Below are 27,554 nucleotides of genomic sequence, written 5' to 3'. Positions count from 1 at the left end.
GTGAGAACCAAGTGAGTGACAGAGAGGAGGAGGGGGACAGCCTTCCCTCCTCCTCCCCACATGGCTGCTGTCACCATCAGGAACAAGTTCACTGATGAGCCCCAAATATGCAAAGTACCGTGGATGTGTGCACGAGAATACATATGAAGATTCTTTGCTCATTAGAATCTGGGCTTGCATGAATTACAAAGAAAAGTCAAGGGGCGCCTGGGTGGCGCAGTCGTTGAGTGTCTGCCTTCAGCTCAGGGCGTGATCCCAGCGTTCTGGGATCGAGCCCCACATCAGGCTCCTCCGCTGGGAGCCTGCTTCTTCCTCTCCCACTCCCCCTGCTTGTGTTCCCTCTCTCGCTGGCTGTCTCTGTCAAATAAATGAATGGGATCTTTAAAAAACAAAACAAAGAAAAGTCAAAAGCACAGAGAATGATCAGTGCTATAAGGAAGAACTGTGTGGAGGATAAAAGATATGTTCCAGATAACAGATTTCAATGTTCTAAAATCTTGGCAAATCTCTATCTTTTGAAGTATTAATCCCACATGCAGTCTCAGAGTACCAGTGACCAATCACGTGGGTGCTCAGTTCTCCTCACTACTCATCCAGCCTCCCCAGCTTCCAGACCCATGGAACCACTTCACCAAATGTGAGGTTGTCTGATGTGAGCCTTTAAGTAGGTAACTTCAAGAAAAGTATTGTAAACCATATTTTAAGAATCATAGGGGGGTGCCTGAGTGGCTCAGTTGGTTAGGCATCCGACTCTTGGTTTCAGCTCAGGTCATGGTCCCGGAGTTGTGAGACAGAGCCCAGCAGAGTCAGGCTCCGCATTCAGCACGGAGTCTGCTTGAGATTCTCTCCCTCTCCCTCTGCCCCTCCCACTGCTCGCGCACACACACTCTCTCTAAAACAAAACAAACAAAAAAAATCTAAAAAAAAAAAAAAAAAGAATCGCAGGAAACCCTCCAAATACTTCCTTGTTTAGATAAAGCTACATTTAACTAACAAAGTAATGGTAAGGTTTATAAATTATAAACTACAATTACACATACACAGTACATTTTATAACAAATACAAACCTATTGATGCTAGTCCTTCAGGTCTGCTTGAAATTCTTATAATGTTCCTATCTCCCTTTAAGAAAAATATTTCATTTTCTGTGCAGGAAACAGACACGATATCACCCGATCCTTCCAAACCAGCAATTGTGGCCTGTCCCCCCCCACAAAAAAAAAAAAGAAAGAAGAGAAAATTACACAAGCAGGCAACAGTAATAGCTGAAAGCATACAAATGTGCAGGAATCTAAATGAACCAAATGACACCTGCACTTTGTTACACCCACTTTCTCAAACTTCTTAAGAGTAAACAAACGCAAAGGTAGGGAGTATCCGACAGTACATGACCTGGAGTCATAAACCTTGCCAGGGAATTCATGAGACTGAGCGAGCAGTTCATCCCACCTCTGGGCGCTGGGAGCCGTGTCCTGCCTGGCTCCCCTCCCCCCAGCACATGGAGCTCTTGCCCCTCAGCAGGACCTGCCCGTCAGCCTCACACAGCTGCCCCGGTCTGTGCTTCAGGTGCCCTGAGCTGGGGGGGTGGGAAGCGGACCAGTCCAGACCCCAGTCTTGTTCCTCCGTGACGCCATGGCTCTGCTCGAACTCCTTTCCTGACTCTTGTTCCCTGGGAGAGTTCCAACTGGATTCAGACATCACCTCCTCAGGGAAAGGTCCCTGGGGAGCTCAGCCTCAGTGACACGCCCAGGACTCGTCACAGCTCACAGCACTTTGTACAAACGCCCATAGGGAATGCCGCTCTTGGGCTGAAGTGATGTGCTGACCAGTCTAGACCCCTACTGTGTGCACTCCCGTGGGAGAGACCAGTGGACACTGCAATTCATGGCTCTGAATGAATGAATGAAGAGAGGGAGGGGTCCCCAAATACCATTTGAAAACAGGACATCCAGAGTCTGAATGATTTTAAAACATTCTCTTTTCTGCTAACAGTAAAAACAAGAGGCAGTTCACTGTAGAAAAAGGGTCTAAATTCTTTGTTAATTCTTAAATAATCCTGATGAACATCTAGAAACATGCCATTAGTTTGAAAGCAGCCCATCACGTTGCCACGTAGACTCTGATGGCAGCCACAACGTCTGCACATGGGCAGCCCTTTTGTCTCGTGAAGTTAATTACACCTGTCGCAGAAAGCACTGGGGGTAAGGATTCAGAAGAAAGGAACTGATAAATAGTCACCAAACCTCTCAACCCCACTCACTACTAAGCGTGCATCAAGTTCAAAGAGTATTCAGAGAAAGAAGAAAAATTAAGTTGTCTGTAAGTGGAGAAGAACCAAAAATGTCTTTCAAAGTGCTCCTTAAGAAGACAAACCAACTCAGGGCTAAAAGGCAGCTTGATGGCCCCAGCCTAGCTCACCCTGCCCTCAAGTTCCAAGTGAGGAAGCCACGCCAGGCAGACGAGACTCCTGCTTAGAGGTTCTAAGAATTCCTGCTAGAAGGTTCTACTAAAACCAAATCTATAAAAGAATCAGACCCTGACCTGATTTCCTTGACTGGCCCAAAGGAAAAAGTAAAGCATTAGGATCAATGCTGGTCCTTCCATCATTCTGAGAGATAGTCTGTGGAGCAACATTGTAAAGACACCCAAGATGTGGCGTGATCACATCACTTACCTGGTTGATGGTGTCTAGAAGGTAAATACTATATTCATTCCAACTCAACACCCAGCCTTCTTGAAAGAAACATGAAACTAGCCCCAGGTGTTTCTCAGGTAAGCTGCAACTTCCCCTGTTGGAGGATTCCAGACGTGGGTACAGTTCAAAAGGCTTGACTCCTCCAGCAAAGACATCTTTTAAGATAAATGTGGCTTGAACAGTCCCATGGATGTCTGCCTTCCACAGTCGGAGCCCAGGCCGTGAGGCGTACAAGGTCAGATCACTCTGCTTACAAAGTCCTGGTATAAAACAAGCTCCAAATTTCCCAGTGCTGAAATTACCAAAAAAAAAAAAAAAAAAAAAAAAGAAAGAAAGAAAGAAAGAAAAAACAGATATGAACTGATTTAAAGTGACAGTTGTCAACCCTTGATACCAACTCTAACAAGAATTTTTTGGATAAGCCTAAACAAGACTGATGTTTTTTCAAACCCTCTTCTATGGTTTGTTCTGTTGTTACAGGAACAACATTGTCATTTCTGTGTCGCTTCCTCCCCGTAGCCCCCTCGGAAGTGTGCACCCACTGAGCATGCAGCCTGGCTCATGGAGGCTGTCATGGCGCTGTGCCCAGGACTTTGTCCCCACCCTCTGGCTCAAACCTCAGGGCAGCCCCATGAGGCCAACAGTACAGGTCCTGTGTCAGAGAAGAGGAAATGGAGGCAGAAGCTGACAAATCCAAGTCTGACCATACTTTCCCTGCTCGGAAATTCTGTTCCTTCTAACGCCTGATTGTTGTCCTCACTCCATCCCAGCGAATGAGCATCATGTCTACAATTGAGTCTAAACCCATCACAGGGACCAGCTTCCCATCTGGTCCCCAGGCGTGGCAGTTTTTTCCATTTTAAAAATTATGAAATACCTAACACAAAAAATGTATCTTTTATATAAATAATATATATTATTTTATACTAAATACACACACATTTATAGGCATATAAAAGTTATGAAGTCTAATAATTGAAATATACATCCAGGAACCCATCCCTCAACTTCAGAAATAAATCATCAGTGACACGCGTGATGTTCTTCTGTGCTCCTAAACGTTCCTGCCCCTCCATTCCCCAGGTGTGACCACAAGACTGAATTTTGTGTTTGTTATTCCTTTGCTTCTATTATTGATAGTTTAATTGCATACCTATGTATCTTAAACACTACATATTTTAGTATTGTCTTTCATTTGTATTAAAAAAGTATGATGCTATTGCATACTTTTGCAACTTGCTTTAAACTTGTATTTCTAAGATTTATCTTTACTGATAAAAAAGCTACAGCTCATTCATTTTCAGAGCTACACAATATGCCACTTTTTTTTACTCACTCCCTTGTTGATGGGTATTTGAATTATTTCTTCTTTGTCATTTTAAACAACAGTGCTACGAGCATCTCCGTGCAGACCTCCTAGCACGCAGGTGTATTAAGGGTCTGCCCAGTCTCTCCTGGAGAAGAAATTGTTGAACTGTTGGCAACTGCTGGGCTGCTGAGTTGACCACATTCAGGTGTGAAAGACAATTTTGAACTTTTTTCAATGTGATTATACCAACCTGTGCTCCTACCAGCAATCTGAATTCTTTTTTCCCCCAAAGGCTTTATTTTTAAGCGATTTCTACACCCAATGTGGGGCTCGAACCCGCAACCCCGAGATCAAGAGTCACCATGCTCCCCCAACTGAGCAGGCTGAGCGCCCCTCTGATTTCTCATGGTCCCACACCTTTGCCCAATCTCAGGCTCCTACCAGAGCTCAAAGTTCAAGAGTTTCAGTCCACCTACTCCCCAGAATCCTTCCTGATTTGAAACAGTAGAAAGAGTACTGACTCTCGATTGACAGCAAGGCTCAATTTCCAGCCCTGACATTTGCTGTGTGCTATGTACCCTTTCTGGAGCTCAGTTTCCTAATCTGTAAACCAGGGGTAATCATTCCCATCTCAAAGGTTAAAGTGAAGATTAAGTGAGCCAGTCTATAAAGGCACAAAAGCACTGCTGGTGACACTGTAAGGCCACACTGATGCTGTAAGGCCACACACAGGGCTACAGGCACTCACAGCTGGGATCGGCCTCTAGTCCATTCACGCCAGCACTGTGCACTCCCCAAAGGCCCCGTGCCTCTCTCCTCACCGTCCCTGCACACAGCAGTGCACCGGCCCTCCTGAGGGGCTGTCTCCAGGGCCCATCCCCCACAGTCACACAGATAGAGTTATCCGGACGTTTTTCTGCACATCAGTATCTCCCTAGGTCTCTCTGGCTGCACAGTAACTAAATCCCTCTGGATAGGGCCCAAGGAGGATGTCAAATATCAAATTTAGCTTTGAAAGGAAGATTGTTAGATTAACCAAGACTGTTCTAACGCTGTAGATCATTCACGGACCACTCTATAATCAGCATCACGTTTGATTACTGCGTTTGGTGGATTTGTTCTGGAAAGATTCTCTAAATAGACCCAAAGGAATTCTAGCAGGGCAGTCCATAACCTCTTCCTCTTGCCCTTCCTGTCAAATAAATTTCTGTTTGGTGACCCAATTGTTACACGTTTTCCTTCTATTTATAGGTCCTCTTAAAACCCTCTTGTCACTTCCACTTTGATTTGGTCACCTTGGGTAACTAAAGCACGCACCTGAACGAACACTGAGTAAGTCCTGCACGGTGTGTGACCCTGGTGCCGCGGGCAACATGAAAGATAAATGAGACGAGATCCTGGCCCTGGCCGAGAACAAACGGGGGCAGACGTGTGCATGTGTATGAACCACGGCGAAAGCATCTGAGGCTCGAAGGGCTGCCTGAGGAGTCCGGAAGGGATGTATCCTGACTGGGGCAGGAGAGGGCTGAACCCGGGACTATTACCTGGCTGAGGAAGGGACGGGCACTCTGCGGGAAGGAGCATGCCGAGAGGGTCCTGGTGGGTGGATGGCTCTAAGGAACTCTGGAACGTGTGGTGTGTGAGTCGTTGGGGGGATGGCAGCTAAGCTGGGGATAACTAGCTAGAGCAAGGTGCAACCTGTCCTAAGCCTTGGCTTGGTGCCACCCACCTGCGGCATGATTCCTCAGCACTTGCTGCTGTCATTCTGAAGTGGACCCTCAGACTCCCACTTTTAAGGTCTAGGTACTGCAGGATTCTCAAATCATAACTAAATTAACCTACTTCCTTAATTTTGGTGGCAGTCACTTCTAGAAAAATCACTGATGACTTGTAAAAAATACTTTAATTCTATGAGCCACATTAGTGTGAAAAGAGTATTTTTTTGTTTTTGTTTTTTTAAAAGATTTTATTTTTAAGTAATCTCTACCCCCAGCATGGGGCTCAAATTCACAAGCCTGAGTTCAAGAGTCCCACGCTCTACCGAATGAGCCGGCCGGGTGCTCTGAAAGGAGTTTTCTAACGTGCTGTATAACCTCTGGGGCCGCAGACCTGAAATGCTGAGTGCGGACAGAGAGCCCAAGGCAAGAGAATGACAGTGTAGGATGGGTGACAAAAGGCTCAACAGCCAACTGCCCACAGGCGGTCACACAGGCACGATGGCAGTGACCGCGTTCCAGAACCTGATGCTGGCTCTGCTGCGGCACAGACTCTGCACGTCCACACCCAGCACGGACAGCCACACGCAGGGGCCCTGACGACAGGGCTGCATGGGACACCTAATAGGTAGGGAGAGGGTTCCCATGAGGAGAGCAAACATACAACACGTTTGGGGACAGCTGGGGGCACTGAGGTCTTCTGGGAGTAACATGTATTTTATCTGGTCCGGTCTGAGGAGGTTCACAAACTCCACCCAAAAAGGACGACCCCATCCCCCACCACCGACGTCCCCTGCCTGCAAGTGCCCCCACACCCATGCTCTGCTCCTCGCTGAGAACACCCCGGCCCTATTCAGGCCACGCTGTCACCTACCAGCAGGCTCCAGGGAGGCCACGACGGGCACCGCCATCTTGTGCCCTGTGCCAGCCAGCGCCTGCCACCCAGCCCATCTTTACAAACCTCTCACCAGACACGCTCCCCCCAAGGGGCCCCCTCCTCTGTGTTCCCTTCAACAAAAACCAGCCCCCTAAAAAGCTGTCTCCGAGCACTGCGATCCCGTCCCCTCCAGCCCTTTTACCCTTGGCCCCTCTCCGTGAGCAAGGCTGTGTGTACCACCAGGTCGCCAAATACAAACGTCTGTCTCAGGCCGTCTCTTGGGGCACAGCCGCTGGCCCTGCGACACTTCCTCCATGTGGCCTCCAACTTCTCACTCCTCTGAACCTTCCTCACACCCTGGTCTCTGCTGATGCCCAGAATAGAGAGCCCCCCACTTCTCCAGCTATGCTCACGCCGCAGCGAGCTTGTCCATCCCAGAGCTTTCAATACCGTCTGCATGCTACAGGCTCCCAAACGCACACCCCGCCCACCCGCTTCCCAAGACGCACACCTGCTGCTCCCGCCCCTTCGGCCCTCCCCTGGGTGGGAGACTATGCTACCTGTCCACAACAGACTCTTCTATCCTCCCCCAGGCTTCTCTAGGCCAGTGTGCCGCCACTCCCCCGAGGGCTCAGCCATGGCCTCTGACTAATCTCTCTCTCTCTCACACCCCAGGGCCAACGTGTCAGCAAACCTGCCAGCTCTGCCCTCCCAGCATTACTACCACCCTGCCCTGGTGTAAGCCCCTGGCTGGCCCCCCTGCACTGCCACTCCTGCCCCCTCCAAAGAACAGCAAGGGTGACTTGCCCTGGTCAAAGCCTCTCATAACTGCTGGTGTGCTAGAATAAAGCAGCCCCCGGGTAAGGTCCACAAAGCCTACAGGATGGGGTTCTGCCCTGGCCCCTCTTCTGCTCCACATGCACATGGCCTTGCTGCTCCCCAAACCCTCAAACGCTTGGCACACACAACACTTGGTCTCTCCTGTGGAGGAGCTGTCCTCGCCTGCCTATCTAGAGCACACACCCGTGTCCCGTGCTCCCTTCTCTCTAGTCCATATCCTGATTTATTACTACTGAACATCCAAGAACATATAGATTTAATGTTGGTCTCCCCCGCCAGGAATGTGAGCCCCCTGAGATTAGAGGCTTTCCCCGTTCACAGCTGTCTCCTCAGATGAAGAAGGCTGCCTGGCGCACAGCAGAGACTCGGTGAGGATTTTTCAATGTCACATGAATAAACACTGTTCCTCAGTGAACTCACCCAATGTCAGGGTCTCAATGTCGCCTGCATCTAGCGATTTCCAGGCCTGTAGATGTTACTCCTCGCTATGGCTCCCGCTTGACTACTACCTAACAGGCACGTCCAGCTCGATATGCTCCCAACAGAACGGATGTCTGACCTCCAACCCAGGCTTGCCGGGTGTGCCCAACACAGCTACCCAGCTGCTACAGTCACCGGCACAGAAATCTTCTATTCTTTTCTTCCCCTTGCCCCATATCCAATCCATTATTCCAGCCCCGTGCTTTCTATCTCCAAATTACAGCTCCCTCCATCTCCCCGGCTCCTGATGGCCACCACCAGGAGCCAGCCTCCATGCCTGCTCCTGGGACTCCTGCGGTACCCTCCTCCCTGCCCCCCTCCTGCCCATCTCCAGGTGAGTCTCCGCACAGAACCCGGGGTGAGCTCTGAAACGTCATCGCTCATGTTGCTATTCTCCTGCCTAAAGCACTTCAATGGCTTTTTGTTATGCCTAGAATAACTCGGGCAACAGCACGTGGTCCCCACAGCCCCCGCCCCTAAGCTGGCTCAGGCCTTCCTTTCCAAACTCATTTTCTACAAGTGCACCCAACCCATTTCTCCCTGGTCACCCTGGCCCCTCTCGCTCCCCAAACACTGCAAGCCCTGGCCCAATCCGCAGCCTTGGCATTCGCGGTCTCCTGAGACCAGAACGCTCCTCCAGCAACTCTTCCCAGGCTTGAGGCTTCTGCTCAAATATCGCTTCCTCACAGAAGTCTTTCTGGACTGTTCTAAGAGAACATACCACCCCCCACCCAAGGCTTCACCCTGACTCTCTGCTCCACAGCACGCACTGCAGCCCACACAGGTACCCTGCATGAGGGCACAGAGCTGTCCCCTGCTCACTGCTGTCCACTGCGCGCTGCCCCCCAGGCACACCGGATACCTGCTGACTGAAACACTGTGTGCAGGGGGCAGCCTCGCCAGATGCCCTTTCTGAACCACAAATTCACGGCATGCAACAAAAAATCAAGCCTTGAAGACACAGAGGTGAACAACTTTTCCATTTATTCTGTGGTATCCCCACTCCTCCAGGGCTCAGTGAAATAGGCCTCCTGGGGAGAAAGGGGACACATCTGTGTGCATCCGCAGCCTGGAACAGTGCCCAGCACAGGCCAAAAGACCGACTACAAATGTGCACTGGGAGGGGCTCATGGAAACTTGCCTAGGTTTCCACACCAAAGGCTGGAAGACCGGGTTTTAAGAGAAGGACTATTGGCTGATCCACGTGAAAAGTAACTGGTTTTCATCTCTCTCTTTATCCTCCAGTATCCTTCCAAAAAGAGTGCAGTAAGACACTGATGACAAGTCTGAACAAAACATCAGGCAGACGAGTGGGACACTGGCAGAGGGAAAACTAAGATGAAGATGTGTGGAGTCCCTAAGCCGAAGCTACAAATCCGGCTGCGTTTTCCAGGGGCCAAGAGGGAGAATACTGCTATGCTATCAAAAGGCTAAACAGTTGATGAAATTGGGGGGGTATTCAGCATGCAAAACAGAAGCCAAAGGGGAGGCTCGACCAGGTCTTTTAACAGCTAAGGGCTGCCACGCTCCGCCCATCTGACCTCCCCTTCTCTGGGCCATCCGTCACCTGCCCGGCTGTCACCACCAGCCTCCACGGGCCCTCCCTCGTGGGTGCAGCCAATCCACGTCTCACTGTCAGCCTGCTTGCCACACTCCCCAGCCCACCTGCCACCCTGCCCCTCTGAGCCTTTGTAGGCAATAGTGCCCCTTCACCAGGAACTTCTCCAAATCCTGCTGCCCAATCTACAAGCTGCTGGCACCCATCCTCTCTCCCTGCCAGGGATGAGGGGGTGGCCCCACCACGCTACCAAGTCCCACCTCACTAACTCCACCCCCACGTAAACCAGGCCCCAGGGATCTACAAGTGTGTTTCTGGCAGGGAGGTCACCCATGGGCTCCTGCTGCCTCTTCCCACAAGCCTGGTAGGCGACTGGGCTTGGCCTACCCCTTCTCCTGCTGTCCTTCCAGGTAGTAGGGAAACAGGAGGACACTCTCTCAGCCTAGAAGCCTCCCCCTCCAGACCTTCCCCACTCCTCACGGCCAGCTCTACTCCTCCCTCGCCCACTCCCTCAGGGGTCTGCCTTCACCTCCAGGCTGGGTAGAAGCTTCAAAGCACCCCGCACGTTGCTCAATAGCAGGTAACACAACTATTAACAACTTTTCTGCTGACTTCATTAAGTTTCCATGATGGCAGGCTCACATCTACCTTGTCTGCCAGTTATCCCCAAGCCTGGCACGGCCCACATGGTGCAGAGGGGTCCCTGACCCTTCACCGGGGCTGTGGTGGAGGGGCGCCCGCAAGGAGTGGACCCAAAGCAGACCACATCGGAGACTTCCCCATAAACCAGCACTCGAGGCAGGGAGACCACACGTGCAGGTGCTTGCAGCAGAACAAGAGGGACACACTCTTCCTGTCTGATACTGGGACGAGGGGCTCCGGGCGGGTTAGGGACCCACTGGGAGCCCCAGGCTTAGAGCCGCTGTGGGCTTGCACAGGGCAAATGGGAAACCTAGGAAAACTTAAAGCCCCTCTGTAACCACCATGCTGGGGCACTGTGACGCTTACCTTTTCCTTGGTTGTGTTCCAATTTGCTTGACAGAATTTTCTTCTGTGTAAAACAGCAGGCTTCTTTGTAGTGTAGACACGAGCAGCACTTTCTGGCTATAATCCAGCTGCACGATTGAAGATGGCTCTTCCAACACCAAATGCGAGTTACATACACCCTGTGAGAGAGTCCAGTTAAACCCAACTCAGCATGCAGTTAAAGTAACCCGACTTCCTCTATGACCTGGAAGCATCCTTTTGTTACTTGTATTTGGGTCAGATTACACCTTAAAATGTATACCGTTAATTCTCTTGAGACTCATTGTCAACCCACTGTGATGAAATTATTTGGAAAAGTTCTCACTAATGAGAAAATAACGTTAACACCTATCTCAGGCTAAATCAAGTTTGGCAAGAAACATTTAAAAATTCTGTATAATTTCTTTTAAAATGTTCTCAGTAGATAGTTCGAAGAAGAGTCTATAAAAATCTAAGCAGAAATATGTTACACTGTATTATTTATTCTAGTAGAACACAACAGGACTTTCTATAAAATTATTGTGGCAACTAACACCTAAGGTCACATTACACTCTTCCCCCACAAAGAATTCAAAGCAATTCTGGGGACATTATATCCTTGCCAACTGAAAGGGTCAGAAAAAACAGAATTAAAATAATATTAAGTATACTGAAGAACAAAGGTAAACTCTAAAAGGCATTTTACTGCTAGCACAAACTCTATTTCTTGGTGTCAAAAATCTGCTTCTACAAGTTACTCCTCTCCTGGACCAGTTTCTTCAATTGTTTAAGAAATCCTGATGCATTACTACAGACCTCTGGGGGTGGGGGGAGCAGCAATCACATTTACTGGTAAAATTTACATACAATAAAATTCACCCTTTTTAGAGACACGATTCTATGGATTTTTTTTTAAAGATTTTATTTTTATTTATTTGACAGAGATAGAGACAGCCAGCGAGAGACGGAACACAAGCAGGGAGAGTGGGAGAGGAAGAAGCAGGCTCCCAGAGGAGGAGCCTGATGTGGGGCTTGATCCCAGAACGCTGGGATCACACCCTGAACTGAAGGCAGACGCTTAACGACTGAGCCACCCAGGCGCCCCTGATTCTACGGATTTTGACAAATGCATACAGTTATAAAACCACCAACACGGTGAAGATAGAGAAATTCTCATTACCCCCAAACATCCAGTACTTTTAAAGCAGATTTTCCTCCCACATTTGTAGTTACATAAACTGTGTCTTTTCAGTTTTCAACTTAGCTTATAATGAACTAAATTTACTGTACGAATTTTACAAAAACACTCAGCCTCCCATCTTTTTTTTGCAAATCTCTTTGTACTTGCATTTTTTTTTAAAATATTTTATTTATTTATTCGACAGAGATAGAGACAGCCAGCGAGAGAGGGAACACAAGCAGGGGGAGTGGGAGAGGAAGAAGCAGGCTCATAGCGGAGGAGCCCGATGTGGGGCTCGATCCCAGAACGCTGGGATCACGCCCTGAGCCGAAGGCAGACGCTTAACCGCTGTGCCACCCAGGCGCCCCTGTACTTGCATTTTTTAAAAGAACTATCAGAACCTCAATAAAGCTGCGAAATAAGTTACCAGCGTGCTAAGGACCCTGTTTTCTGCATGTGGCTTTCTCTCCACTTCCTGAAATGTGGGCTCGGGAGCAGTGTTGTCCTGGTGCTGCCTGAGGGCCTGAACAGAAGGAAGATACAACACAGGGACTCCTAATAACCCCAACACTTTCCTGCACAAGAGTGGTTCTCAAAGTGTGCTCTGCAGTCCTTTCCACGGGGTCTGCAAGGCCCAAACTATTTTCATTATAATACTCGGTTCTGCCTGCCTTTTTCACTGGGATGACATTTGCACTGACACAAAAGCCACGGTGGGCAGAGTAGAGCGCTGAATGCCACTAATGGTCACTGCGTCCTCTGCCACCACTCAGGGAAAAAACGTGCGTTTCGCTGAAGACTGTCTTTGATGCAGAACATTTATAATTTCATTAAATCCTGGCTCTTAGGGAGACGCAGTTCTGAATTTTGTGTGACAAAATGGGGCTTGCACACCAGTCCTTCTGCTGCACACTGAGGTCCTCTGGTTCTCTCAAGGAAAAGCACTTGCTTCACTGTTAAGCTGAGAGCTCAACCAGCTGCTTTTTTTTTTTTTTTTCACAGAATGCCATTTTTATTTCACATACTATAATTATTCAAACATGGGTATTTGGCAGACATTTTCTCAGATGGAACAATGTGACTTTGTCACTTCAATGAAAACAAGTAATCGTATTTGTTGCTGATAATAAATTTCAAGTTTTCAAATGAGGATTAGAATTGAAAACTTGTATCCACCCTTGTGAACTTGAGCAATTCCCAGAAGCTAAAGACTTTTCTGATCAGAATGATGGTGATATTAACAAAGATGCGTTCTTTGAAATTATATAATTAAATGTGTCAACATTTGAAAAGATATGCTTTACTCAGTAGATCAATGCTTTCCAAGTGACCAAGACATGATATTACAAAATCATGCATGGATGAAAGAGCCATTCAAAGTGCAAGACAGAACACTGGATTTCACTGTAATAAAGTACAAAAAATCCGCCCATATGGTTTCAGCTTCCCAGTTACAACTGACCTTTAAAGAAACCACCATCTGTCAGTTGGGGGATAAGATTAATGAAGAATACCCACAATTCTCTAAATAGGTTATTACAATGCTTGTCCTGTTTCCAACTACAGGTCTGTGAGAGGCCAGCTTTTCTTTTTACACTCCAAAACAATGTATTTGCGACCATTTATGCAGAATACAGCTGTCCTCCATCAAGCCAGCCATTAAAGAGATTTGCAAAAATGTAAAGCAATGTCCTTCTTTTCACTTGTTTTAAAAATATTTATTTTCATAAAAATGTTATTTCTAGTAATAGGTTTATTATTTCAAAATAAAATAAATATTTTTAAATTTCTCAGTTTTAATTTCTAACATGGTGCACTTAGTAGCTATAACCCGTACAAACAGCAGCTCTTTGGGTCCTCCTTTTAAGAGTGTAGAGGGGTCCTGAGACCAAAAACTTTGAGAACTACTGCTAGAGAGAACTTGTAATAGGTCAGTCATGGACTGGAGGGACTAAAAGCCGCTTGGCTAGTAATTGCTGAATTCCTACTACGCACGAGGAATGAAGGCTACACATAAGAAAACGAGAGGCTCGTGCCACCAAGGTGTTCGGTCTAGCTGGGCAGACACGTGACCCAATGAAGCACAGGCCCGCACAGAGCCACATGTGCAGTGGAAAAGGTGCGGGCTACGGAGCAGAACCTGTCTGAAGCTGAATTCTGCCAGGTGTTCGCTTGTGACCCGGGCTAGTGATGGGGTTCTTCATCTACTGACAGGGGAAGAGCGCACACAGCTCAGGGCGCCGTTGTGAGGATTAAAGAAAGCAACAGACACGAGGGTAGCAGCTGGGCACCAGGCTGCCACCACACCACCTCTTCCTCTGCCCGCTCCCTCCCACACAAGAGGCAAGGTTTGGCTGGGGCGAGCTCTCCGCCCCCTCAAAGCACTGACCTCTGTCCACAGTTATGATTATGAAAGCTTCGCATGGCTCCTACAAACCCTTCAAGGAGAGAGGAGTGACAGTGGCATCTGTTCGAAGGAGCAGCAGGAGACAACAGGAGAATGAACACTGTGAAGGAAGGGACCAGTGCAAACAAAGGCCAACCCTTTAGTCACAGAAGATTAGAAAACGTTACAGAGAAGTCCTTGAGGGAAAATGTTACAAAAAATAATGAGGTTATAAAGGGACAATGATTGGGAATACAAAATGACTCACTAAAATGTAATTATTTCTCCAAATTTCTCCAAATTATTTCTCCATAATTTCTCCAAATATAAGAAGGCCAAAATATTTCTGGAAATAATCTTACCTGGTCTAGATCCAGAGAAGAATAGACAATTTTCCCTTTGTCATCTCCAGAGAACAATTTCATTCCATTGGGGCTCCAAGCCAGAGCTGTTATGCTATTTTTGTGAATACCGGTGACATCAAATCTCCGAAGCTGGGAATCAATGGTAAACACACGCACAAGGAGAGAAAGGGATGGACACTGTGAGATGGGGCTCTGTGGGCATGGGGGTACACAGTCCTTCCTGCTCTTGGAGGAGCTGGTTTTCCCAACCTTGTTTTCCAGGCAAAACCCTGCGCAAGGTTCCCCCTGGCTATTTATCTTTAAAACTGACAGAGGACAGCCAAAGAATATTAGGCACAATCTAAATTACCCAAACGTGCTTTCTGCCAAGTGTTCTACCAAGAACCATTAAGAGCACAGAGCGAAGTTTTTCTGAGCAGGTATTTTCCAGGCAGATGTGGATTTCTCATTTGAAAATCCACGAGAAATTCGCCAAGAAGTTAAGAAATGCCAAAATGACTGGTCCTTACTTGTTTATTTCTCCCTGGCAGCGAGGACACAAGCTGGAAGACAGCAACCCTCCCAGAGGCGGTGCCTGCAGCCACGAGGTCATCGAAGCAGCTTAGCAGCTTCACCACAGTGATGGGTTCCGTTTTCCCCTAAAAGAGCAAACATTTAAGACAAGGCTAGCTTCCAGAATGTAAACATTACCCCTGGAGGGGGAAGCTGCATCAGGCTACAGCTTCTACAAAGCCCTGACTGAAAATGTATGCAATTCAGAGAAATAATTACATCTGTTAGAACCTTCCTTTCTCTTTCTAGGTCTTTCATCTTGAAACGACAAAATAAAAAACACATTTCTAATGAAGGAAATGCTGATCAATCAAGTGTGGATTTTCTGAACTCTTAATGAGAGTATGCTAAGAAGCTTAGAGAGTTATTTCCTGCCCAGAACAGGAGTCTGGAGTAAGAAGAGCTATCCCAGACCCAAGCTCCACTTCCTTCTCTTTTAACTCGGATGGCCACTCAATCCCCGTAGACGATGGTCTGCCTGCCATGCAGGCTTGCCACGAGGATCAAGGAGACGATGCATCTGAAAGCACTTTGTAAACGGATTTGTTCTTAGATCAGTAATCAAATTAACACTAGCTCAAGCTTCATACATGGGTTTATTAAAAAGCACATGTGGGACACCTGGGTGGCTCAGTCGGTTAAGCATCTGCCTTTGGCTCAACTCATGATCCCAGGGTCCTGGGATCGAGTCCCACATAAGGCTCCTTGCTCAGCTGGGAGCCTACTTCTCCCTCTGCCTGCCACTCCTCCTGCTTGTGCTCTGTTTCTCTCTCTGACAAAACAAACAAACAAACAAAAAAAAAACCCCGCACACGTACAGGGGGCACATGTACGGGGCACCTGGGTGGCTCAGTCGGTTAAGCATATGCCTTTGGCTCAACTCATGATCTCAGGGTCCTGGGATCAGCCCCACATCAGGCTCCCTGCTTGGTGAGGATCCTGCTTCTGCCTTTCCCCGCCCCCTGCTCATGCTCTCTCTCTCGCTATCTCTCAAATAAATAAAATCTTTAAAAAAAAAAAGCACACGTACAAGCATTGTACACAGATATTTGGGCTTCCAGGCCATTGAGTGAAACCATTCATTCAGAAAAATTACACCACCATTCGACCTTGCTAAGACATACAGCAAGATCTCTAATAAACTACTTTGATCCCTACATTTTGATGCAGTAATTCAGATGGTAATCAATCTGTCAAGTGTGGAAGCCTACCCTCCACATTCAGGATACTGAGTCAGCCGCTATGGAAATATAAACTAAAGTAGGTCGCAGTCCCGCCCTCTTGAAGCTGAGCTGTGGCAGTAAGCCACACACACGAAGAGCCGCCTACAGCCAGTGGGGGTGGTGAGGATGGCACTCACTTTCATCTGGTACTTCACAGCTTTCAGGGTATTCTCATGGCCTATAAATATATCTGGTGAGAGATCGTGATGGAGGGTAAGGGATTTGGATCTTAAGCTAGAGGAAGGCAAAGGGGAGCCCTGGAGGGTTCTGACTGCCAGTGTATCCATCAGAGGTGTTCCTGCTAACCGCCATTGGGCGCAGCACAGGAGGAGGACGTGTGACCAGGTGGGAAGACCAGCTGGGAGCCTCCTGCGGCAGTTCAGGCCAGAGGTACTATGTGCCTCATCCAGACAAGGGGCAAAATGAACGAGCACAAAGGCTGATGATGAAAGAGTCTGTCAAGTCCTGGTTGGCATGATGACAGCAATGAGGAAAATAGCACAGCAACTCCCCTTTACTGAGTGTTCCCTGGTGCCAGACAACCTGTTAAACACTTTACATGCATTATCTCCTCGACTCCTCAAACAACCGTGAGGGGACGTGCTGGGCTCTCCTCATTTTACAAAGGTGAAGTGGTTTGTCTAAGGACACACGGCTAGAGGAGTCCAGAGGATTCACACCCAAGTACAACTCTCTCCAGGGGCCCTGCCCTGCCTTGCTGCTCTATGTGCCGAGGGTGAATCCACGGGCCCTGCAGATGGAAGGCCTGGAGCCTTGTGAAGAGGAAGGAGAATAAAAGGACATTATCATCTGTGGTGTGGGAAACACGAGCGATGGTTCCTTGAGCAGAATCCACTGGTGCCGCTCTGAGGGAAGACAGTGGCAGAACATGTTTTAGACACAGGTGGTCTTGACGTGGCAGCAGGATATTGAAGAGAATAGCATCCTGGGAATTCGTAATTATAAAAACTGCTACCACATCAGGAATCAAAATCCTTTATTGGAGGTCTTGCCATGTTGTAAGACAAATTCAAAATGGCTGTGTAATTTTTCTGAATGAATGGCTTCAAAATAAAAATCATCACTCAGATAGGCTGAAAACCTGAATATCTGTGTACTATGCTTGTACACAAGCTTTTTAATAAACCAACATTTTGAGTTAATGTTATTTAATATAATCATTAATAAATGTTATGGTTCTTGACTTAAGAACCAAACATCCCAAGAATCAGATTATCAATACTCAGCTTCTGATAGAAGCAAAACATGAGGCTTCAACTGCCTACAGTGTAAGTCTACCTATTCTGGAAAACATTCCCTTCCAAACACCCAGAAACGCTGAGTAAGATATATAAAATAACCCTTTTTTGAAAAAAATATTTTATTTATATATTTGAGAGAAAGAGAGAATGTGTGTGTGTGTGCACATGAATGAGTGAGTGGGAGGAAAGGGGAGAGGGAGAGAGAGAATCTCAAGCAGACTCTGTGCTGAGCGTGGAGCCCGAGGGGCTTGACCCCACAACCCCAAGATTATGACTTGAGCCAAAGCCAAAAGTCAGACACTTAACCATGTGAGCCACCCAGGACCTCCATAAAATATCCTTTTAAAAATGCATAGCTGATCTCTAGAAAGTAAAAATCTATGGGGGCCAAGCCCAAAAAGAATGTTGTCAAAATACTGTCAAACCCTGAAGCTACAGGCCACCCCAGGACTATGTGGCCAACACCAAGACTGAGCTGAGCAGGGCTAATGAGGATGAGGTTTCAGGCCAGATGAGTGGGGAGCTGGAATTGATATGCCCTGCAAAAGCTCCTGAAGAACTCCTGAAAATCTAACCCTCAGTGAAAGTGTAAACTATGGAAAAATCAATTTGCTGGCAAATGGAGCTGACAAGGAACTCTGTCTTCTCTCAGACACTGACTGGAATGAATAAAAAAGAAGAATGTTCCTCAAGAATCTGCCATGCCCTGTTTAGCATCAGAGTTTGAATTTATTTTCCCTTTCCACTCCAAAGGGGCTCTATGCCAGGCAGTCGATCTGAAGTGCTTCTATGTTAGCAGCAGTCCAAGGGGCCTGACAGAATGAGTATAAATCCCATCTGTGGGACACAGTCTTGACCCAAGTCCCTGAGCACTCACACATATTGGGACCAGCCATAGAGTTCCTAATTAGAAACTACCATAGGGAAAAAAGCACCATGAAGAACAATCAACTAAAAAAAGCAATAATAGGGGCGCCTGGGTGGCACAGCGGTTAAGCGTCTGCCTTCGGCTCAGGGCGTGATCCCGGCATTATGGGATCGAGCCCCACATCAGGCTCCTCCGCTATAAGCCTGCTTCTTCCTCTCCCACTCCCCCTGCTTCTGTTCCCTCTCTCGCTGGCTGTCTCTATCTCTGTCGAATAAATAAATAAAAAATCTTAAAAAAAAAAAAAAGCAATAATAGAATTGAACAACCTTTGCCCCCACCCAAGCATTACATTTAGATTGAAGAGACCCAGAACATAAAATATGCTTAAAGTTTTTTAAAAATATAAAAGGAAATTAAAACATAATAGTAAGCTACTATCAGAAATGAAAAAAATCAAAAGAATTTAAAGCCTTAGTAGTGATTAAAAAGAAGATTAGTCACAGCTGAAAGAAAATTATTGAACTAGATGACAGATCTGTGCAAGAAAGAAGAAAAGATAAAAAATATGAAAAAGCAGAGTCCTGGAAGACAGATACGAAGGTCCAACCTACATCTAATTGGGACACCAGAAGAAAAGGGGATAAATAGGAGGCAACATCTTCAGAGATAAGGACTGGAAGGTGCCCAGAATTGATGAAAGACCCGTGTCCTCAGGAGCACAAGCCTTAAAGAAGATTAATGGGAAGAAACACACTAAACACACTGTGTAGTGAAACAGTAAAACCTCAAAGACCATGAGATGATATTAATATGTCAGACAAAAAGGCAAATGACCAGATATGAGTCATTATTAAAAACCAATCTTTTGGGATGCCTGGGTGGCTCAGTCCATTAGGCGTCTACCTTCCACCACATTGGGCTCCTTGTTCAGTGGGGAGCCTGCTTCTCCCTCTGCCTGCCACTCCCCTTGCTTGTGCTCTGTCTCTTTCTCTCTCTGACACATAAGCAAACAAACAACCAAACTTCTCAGGGCACCTGGATGGCTCAGTAAATAAGTGTGCAACTCTTGATCTTGGTGTTGTGAGATCAAGCCCTAAACCGGGTGTAGAGATTACCTAAAGATAAAATCTTTAACAAAACAAAACAGAACAAAACTTCTCAACAGAAACAATGGAGTCCAGGAAACAATGGAAGATCATCTTTAAAATGCTAAGAGAGAAAAACTGTTAGTTTTGAATATATGCCTGTCTAAACAACTTAGAGACATAGAGACATTCAGACAAACAAAAAAATCAAGAGTACAAGACACTTACATGTATGATGAGAAAGACCAGACAGACACCATAATAAAACTACAGACCAATACCCCTCAGACCATAATAAAATATTACTGCGATGCATACAGCAAGATTTTTAAAAAGGATACTACATGACAACAGAGTGGGTTTTACAGAAGTAATGCACAGTTGGATTAATAATCAAACTCAATACATATGCCATATTAACAGAATAAAGAAGAAGAAAATCATGTTATCTCAACAGATTCAGAAAAAGTATTTGACAAACTTCAATATATATTTAGATATAAAGGCACAGATAAACTAAAGGTAAGAATGGAAAAAGATATATCATGCAAACTCTGATTGTAAGAACTCTCAGAAAACTAGAAAAAGAAATAAGTAGAAATAAAAAGCATCTATGAGGAATCTGAAGCTAATGAGTGGACACACTGAGGCAAAGACATCTGTTCTCACTGTGGACATTATCCTGGAGGTCCTAGCCAGTGCTGTAAATCAAGTAAAACACTGAAAGGCGTACACTTCACAAACGATGAAGTAAAACACTTCTTCCACAGGTAGAAGTGATTACCTATGTAGAAAACCCCAAGAAATCTATAAAACAGGATATAAGTGAAATTTACATAAATCAGTTGTATTTCTGTATGCCAGCAACAAAAAATCTGAAAGTAAAAAATACTGTTGTATAGTTCTTAAATCATTTGTAAAGTGATACAATATTACTTGAGTGTAGATGGACAAATATTATAAATCCTAGAAAAACTACTGAAAAATAAAACAGGGCCTAATAACCCATAGGGGACATAAAATAGAAATACGAAAAAATAATTAGTCCGAAAGAAGGTAGGAAAAGGAAAAAAAGAAAAAAAAAAACAAGATAAAGAATAGGTGGGATAAGCAGAAAACAATTACCAAGATGGTAGACTTAACAAATGGTTCTCAACTGGGGACAATTTTGTTCCCCACCCTGCCATGGGACATTTCACAATGTCTGGAGGTTGTTGCAACTTGGCTGATACTATTGCTGTCTAGTAGGCAGAAAGCAGGGGTGCTGCTCAACACCCTACAATACACAGGACAGCACCACCTGACCAAAATGTCAATAGTGTCAGGCTGAGGAACTGTGATTTAAACCCAACCATATCAATAATTACATTCAATATAAACGGCCTAAATTTGGTATAATAGAAGGTAGAGACTGTCAGGGTGCCTGGCTGGCTCAGTTGGTGGAGCATTCAACTCTTGATCTTGGGGTCATGAGTTCAAGCCCCACAATGGGTGTAGAGCTTACTTTAAAAAAAGGTAGATTGTCAAACTATAAAAAAGATCTGACGTAGATCTGACGTTATGTTATCTTCAAGATATTTAGATATATATTTAGATATAAAGGCACAGATAAACTAAAGGTAAGAATGGAAAAAGATATATCATGCAAACTCTGATTGTAAGAAAGCAGGAGAGGCTATTAACACCAAAGTAGAGAAAGAATATTACCAGAGATAAAAAGAGACATTTTATAGTGATAAAAGGATCTATTCAATAAGACATAACAATCCTAAATGTATAGGTACCTAATAGTAGAGCTTTAAAATGCATGAAACTCTCTCTCTCTCTCTCTAAAAAAAAGGTGGGGGGGCACCTGGTGGCTGGGTGAGTTAAGCATCTGACTCTTGATTTTGGCTCAGGTTATGAACTCAGAGTTGTGAGATTAAGCCCTGAGTTGGGCTCCGTACTGGGTATGGTGCCTGCTTGGGATTTTCTCACTCCCTCTTCCTCTCTCTAAAAATAATAATAATAATCATCATCATCATCATCATCATCATGATGAAACAACACAGCAACCTAAATTAATATTTAATACTACTGAACTGTACACTTAAAAAAGGAAAAATGGCAAATTTTACATTCTGTATAATTCACAATTTAAAAAAATATATGAAGCAGAAATGGACAGAACTGAGATGAGAAAAACAAATGCACAATTTCTGTTGGAGAATTCAACCCTCCTCTCACAGTGACCAACAGAAGTAGGCTAGAGGAGTCCTGGAAGACTGAACTACACTGTTGCATTAGTTTGCGTCCACCAAAGAGCAGGACATGATGGTGGAAGTAGACATTCAGGCATTTGTTTGGGGAAACACCTGTGAGAGAAAAGGAGAAACAGCTGGAAGAGGCAGGGAGAACTGTCAGGTCACAGGGCAGGTCTGCAACCTGAGATGGAGAGAGGGAAGGAAGGGCGGTTGCAAAGGCTAATCTCCAGCTGCAGTGCAGTTTAAGAAAGTTGTGGCCAAGCTGACAGGAACACCCCAAGCCAAAGTCACTTGTCAGAGGATCACCAGTTTCACAGGAACAAGTGTGTCTTGTGTCCCAGCTGCGCCCAGTCACTGGCCAGGAAGAGCCAGTGGGAAGGGTGGTGTGTTCAGTGTCCATCAGTTACACCCCCCACAGGAAGACAGAGTCCTTGGGATTAGGATATTGCCAAGCGCCATATAGAATAAAAAGACATATACAACAATTCTATTCTCTTTAAGGCGATGAAATATTTGAGGTTTATTTTTTATGACTGAATCAAGATACACAAAACCTCTTTTAGAACACTCACGGTGCAAAGCCACCATTAACCTTCTTTAGGAGGTTTCATAATGTCAATCCTTCATACGAGACATTATTTAAAAATTGGATTTTTTCGGGTGCCTGGGTGGCTCAGTCATTAAGCATCTGCTTTCGGCTCAGGGCGTGATCCCAGGGTCCTGGGATCCAGCCCCACATCAGGCTCCCTGCTCCGCTGGAAGCCTATTTCTTCCTCTCCCACTCCCCCTGCCTGTGTTCCCTCTCTCGCTGGCTGTCTCTCTCTGTCAAATAAACAAATAAAATCTTANCTTAAAAAAAAAAAAAAAAAGTAAAAAAAAAAAAAATGGATTTTTTTTTTTTACCACACTAGCTTCATTAACATACTGATCTAGCACTGTTTTTCTTTTAAATCTGCAAACAGAGGTAGGCCTTAATAACATCGAGTAGCCTATTTAAAAAAAGCATTGTTAGTTTAAAATGAGACGCAGAGGAAGACTGAGCAGTTCAGGGTCTACCGAGGGCCTCACTGAGCTTGTCGTGGTGGACACAAATGAGGGTGCTACTTTCAGAGGCTCTCAGGGTCCAGGAAAAGGAAAAGATCCATCAACAAATCCAGAAGCCAAGCACTGCTGGCATTGACACACACATACAGGCGGGTCACAGGCAGGACATGGTCAGTTCTGACAGATGCACGGGGTGGGAGGGGCAGGCAAGATCACTGCCGTCCCCATGCCAGTTGGCTGAATACCAAGTGCCTCATGGCAGGGAATTCTCTTGTTTTCATTTTTAAAATAATGTATTATGTTCATATATACAAGACTACACACAACAGCTTAGACTGTCATAAAATGCACACCCATGGAGTCCCCATGTCGCTTGGAAAGGGAACATCAAGAGCACCTTCAAAGCCCTCTGGTGCCCTTCCCCTGACTGCAGACCCTCATGCTACCAAAACCACTATGCTGAAATTGGGATTCATTATTCCCTTGCCTTTCACAGCTTTACCCCGTGTACATGTGTCCTCAATGCACTATGGTGCACAGACGTGCCAAACACACAGATTCATATTGGAGAATCATCATGAGAAGGGTCTGGCCCTCAACCTTCCTGACCCAGAAACTCCATTTTTTCAGTGTCCTGGTGCCATGTCTAGTGCCCAGGGAGGGTGTCTTGTGACCACCTAATGCACAAGAAGTTAAAGTCAAAAAGCCAATTCATCATTTTACAATGAATTAATGATCAAACAAACCAGAATGCTCCTGCAGGTATGACCTGTACAGTCTTCCCCCACTGGCTGATGTATGTGGGCAGCAAGTTTCAGTGAAAAGGTGTGTGGCTAGCATGGAGCCATTTCTGATCATGCAACTGTAAGCCTGAGGGTCAGCCATACCAAAGAGAACACAGCTCTCAAAGGGACATCCCCGGCTGTCTAGGTAATTCAGCCTGATTTTTCCCAAGTTGCACAGCAGACCATACACTCTCTTCCTTTGGTCACATCCTCTTTCCTTTTGATATGGGGACAATTCAGTCTCATTCTGGCCGCTATTCTGTTTCTTTAAGGAGACTGTCCATCTCGGATCTCATCTATTGTGTGTTTAGCTCTAACATTTCCCTCACTTCCAAGCTGCTAGGGAGCACTTCTTGTTGCCCTGTGGCAACTTAATCTCCTCAAATGGAAATCCAATCATAAAAAAATTTAAGGAAAAAAAAATTGATTTGAAAGACGCCAGTAATGATTTTCTGGACAAACACTTTAGCATTAGGACAGCATTCAGCCAACCTCCTTGGGCTCCCTGGCAGGCCGTTTTCCCTTTATACACAAGACAAAACTGCATGAAGGGGAAGTGTTCTTTGTGAGTAAGCTCATGGGAACTGTGAAGTCTGACAAAGCCTTCTTTATGAGCTTCTTTTGATATGCCACAGCTTAACCTTTAGTCAAAACTGCTAGCATGAAATAGCTAATAGATCTGAAATACTCAGAAATATTTAAAAAGACACAAGATATGAATTTATTAAATTCCTAAGAATTGTTTCACTTTTATCCTTCTTTTACTAACAAAGAAGCACAGTTTAAATAATTATGTAACTGTTTAATGATCTAAAGTCAAACAAAAACATTGCTTTTCTGGAATAATTTCCTTTACTCCATAGGACAGACTGGAGTAGGGAACATCTACTGGACTTGAAGGAAGTCCCTAGGGCCTGGGACTCTACCACCAGAGAAGATCTTAGGGAGAGATAGGGGCAGATTACCTATAAAGGAAACAATTAGCCAGCTAAGTCTCAGCAGCGGAGACCATGGTACACTGCAGTTAAAGCACTAAGACAAAAGAAGCATATGAAGTGAGATAGGAATCACATTTCACTTTTCCCCCAAATACTCATATCTAAATGTCCCACACCATTTACTAAAAACTCTGTAATATCACCTTCGCAAAAACTCAAGCGTTTATGAGTTACGTGTATGTGGATTTTCTGGCTTCTTTATTCTGTCCCATTGACCTCCTTACCTATTCTTGTGCTAATAACCACATTCAGCTTAATTACTGAAGGTTTATAAGTCTTGCTAACCTGATAGTGCAACTTCTCCCATCTTTTCTTTTCCACTACTGTCTTCACTCTTCTTGACTCTTTACAATTGCAAATACAATTTTAAATTACCATTAGCCAATAACTGAAGCAATCCGTGCTGAGAAGTACACCAGTGAAACCCTATACTGTAGGGATCCTAATCAACGGGCCTAAGCGTGACTTCCATAGGGAATGACAAGGGAAGCCATAAGGCAAATGCACTATTGGCTGATGTGGTGAGATGAAAACTCTCATTTCTGCAACACTTTAAAAAATACACCAGGTAGGGGCGCCTGGGTGGCACAGCGGTTAAGCGTCTGCCTTCGGCTCAGGGCGTGATCCCAGCGTTATGGAATCGAGCCCCACATCAGGCTCCTCCGCTGTGAGCCTGCTTCTTCCTCTCCCACTCCCCCTGCTTGTGTTCCCTCTCTCGCTGGCTGTTTCTATCTCTGTCGAATAAATAAATAAAAATCTTAAAAAAAAAAATACACCAGGTAAAAGTCAAGGAAACATTCATACCATTCTGAAATGTGAGCTTTCTAACTGGAAAACACTGCAGACACTTCCCATACGCAGGCCACTCCCTCCTCCCACCCCAAGCACTCTACCCCAGATGTTTCCAGCATGGATGCTGCTCACTGTCTTCAGTCTCAGTTCTTACCTGCTCAGTGAGCCCTTCCCTGAACTTCCTATTTAAAACTGCAACCACTCCTGCGGGCTCTCCTCACCCCCCCTCTGGTTTGTTTTCCCCTCAGGCTTCTCCCTTCTTGTTTGTGTTGATATCACCTCATTTTTCTGGCTCCCCATTAGACTCTAAGCTCCCTGAGCACAGGGGCCCTGCCTACCATCGTCTGCATTGCCTCTCCAGTACCTAAAACGGGCCTAGTACACGGTAAGCACTGGAGACTTCTTGAATGACTTCACAGAGACAGCAAGGGTGGATAAGCCGCGGACATGAGAACTAGCATTGCTGTAGTTAGTGCAAAGGTTCTGAGGGCAAATCCACAAAATTTCCACAACTTGCTGAATGCTAAGAAGAAAGATCATGCAATTACTTTCAAAACAAAATGAGCAGCTCAGGGCAAGTTATCTTTCTGGTCTATTATGTATGTCACATCATACATTTCACAAGCTTATAACATTTTTATACTTGTTATTAGCTCCTCACAGTTCCTTAGTGCTTTTGGCACGAGCTAGAAGAACTTTTCATGTCTCCATCTGCCCTCTCCCACTAACCTGTGCAGAAAAAAAAGGTTTCCAAAAGCATTATTCTTGAAAACACATGACAGGCTGTATTTAGCACATTTAAGGTCCGCTTTCTTCTTTAGAAACATAACTTCATTTAAAAACATGATCTTTCATCCATGCCATACATGGGTTTATTATAGGGTAAACTAACTCATTTTTATTTACCTTCCCATAAAATCTTAGATTTCCCCCAAATGAACCTAGCTACTGCATCTCTCAGTTCTCACTTGAAAACTCCAGAGACCCTGACTCTGATTTCTATCATCTCCTAAATCAGACTTTGGGGCAGCCCTGCCTTCTCTCACAGGAAGTGAGCCTAATGGTTAGGTAAGCAGCTATCTTACCATTTCTTTGTCTGAAAAACATGGCAATTGTACCAAATTATTATAAGACCCAGCCAGCTCCGAAGACAAAAATGACAAAAACAATAACTTAGTTAATCAGTCTCTAAGATCATGTAGCTAATGACTGACAGCCAAAGCTCAAAACAGATCTTTGTGCTGTTGTGTTTACACAAGTAATATATGAAAACATTCTTGTTAACAAAAAATTCTATTAATTCCACAGTATTTAAAGAAAACAAAAAGATACTTCTTCATACTCCCTCCCTTACCTTAGCCTATTCTCAGCCCCCATACTTGTGAGAGAATCATCAGTGGACACTCAGGGGTACTCCTCTAGATCGATCGATTGATCTTTCTTTCTTTTTTTTAAGATTGTATTTGTTTATTTGACAGAGAGAGAGACAGCCAGCGAGAGAGGGAACACGAGCAGGGGGAGTGGGAGAGGAAGAAGCAGGCTCCTAGTGGAGGAGCCTGATGTGGGGCTCGATCCCAGGACTGTGGGATCACGCCCTGAGCCGAAGGCAGACGCTTAACGACGGAGCCACCCAGGCGCCCCTTCTCTAGATCTTTCTATACAGATATTTAGCTTTCTTTCCACACCCTAATAATCTAACTCCAAATTGTGTTCTTTCCAAAACAGAATTTTTATTTTGCACTTCCTTTGTGATTTTCCACAATTATAGGTTTGTGTTCTATACCAAATGGATGCTTGAAAAATGCTTTTGATACTCAGAGCTGCGCAAGTATGGATTTTAGCCCCAGTAAAGTACATTTTTTTTCTGATCCCTCAGTAAGAGAAAATCATGGGATTTTTCCTGGAGTCCCGTCATCGTGTGCTGGTTCCAAGAATTTGTATTAGATTCTTTCAAATTCTGGTCATCCCTGCACAGGTTGTCCTAGCATATCACTTTCTTTCAAAGCTCATAGGACTCATCATATGATAAACAGAAAACTAATTCTAGGTAAAACTATAGAACAGGCAATTAGGTATAAATTGTAGTTTCATTCTGGGGAACACTAAACTCTTGTTTCCTTAAGTTTTTTTTGAGCGTGGAGGCTGAAATTTAAAAAAAAGTTACATAGTAAAGTAAAAAAAAAAAAAGGACAATAAACTGGTGATCAATGAGACACATGTTTTTTATAAAAGAGAACTGGGTTGCAATGCGACCTGAGCAAGGGGCCCCTAGCACCTTCCCCACACAGCCCA

At 45.3% G+C, this 27,554-nt stretch overlaps 1 protein-coding gene across 3 annotated transcripts in view; it reads right to left on the bottom strand.

Annotated features, from left to right (window-relative positions):
* Nucleotides 1-27,554, bottom strand: part of TECPR2 (tectonin beta-propeller repeat containing 2) — a 102,092-nt gene that overhangs the window by 59,185 nt on the left and 15,353 nt on the right. For all 3 annotated transcript variants that reach the window (XM_034642730.1, XM_034642732.1, XM_019799281.2), the window contains 5 exons: nt 14,920-15,048; nt 14,408-14,539; nt 10,483-10,640; nt 2,675-2,987; nt 1,068-1,200 (listed from right to left, as the gene is read on the bottom strand). In XM_034642730.1, coding sequence (XP_034498621.1) covers nt 1,068-1,200; nt 2,675-2,987; nt 10,483-10,640; nt 14,408-14,539; nt 14,920-15,048 — 865 coding nt within the window. The remainder of the gene's footprint in view (nt 1-1,067; nt 1,201-2,674; nt 2,988-10,482; nt 10,641-14,407; nt 14,540-14,919; nt 15,049-27,554) is intronic.

The sequence above is a fragment of the Ailuropoda melanoleuca genome, chromosome 14 (assembly GCF_002007445.2).
Source record: "Ailuropoda melanoleuca isolate Jingjing chromosome 14, ASM200744v2, whole genome shotgun sequence".
Classification (NCBI taxonomy): Eukaryota; Metazoa; Chordata; class Mammalia; order Carnivora; family Ursidae; genus Ailuropoda; species Ailuropoda melanoleuca.
This window is presented reverse-complemented; position numbering and strand designations above follow the sequence as displayed.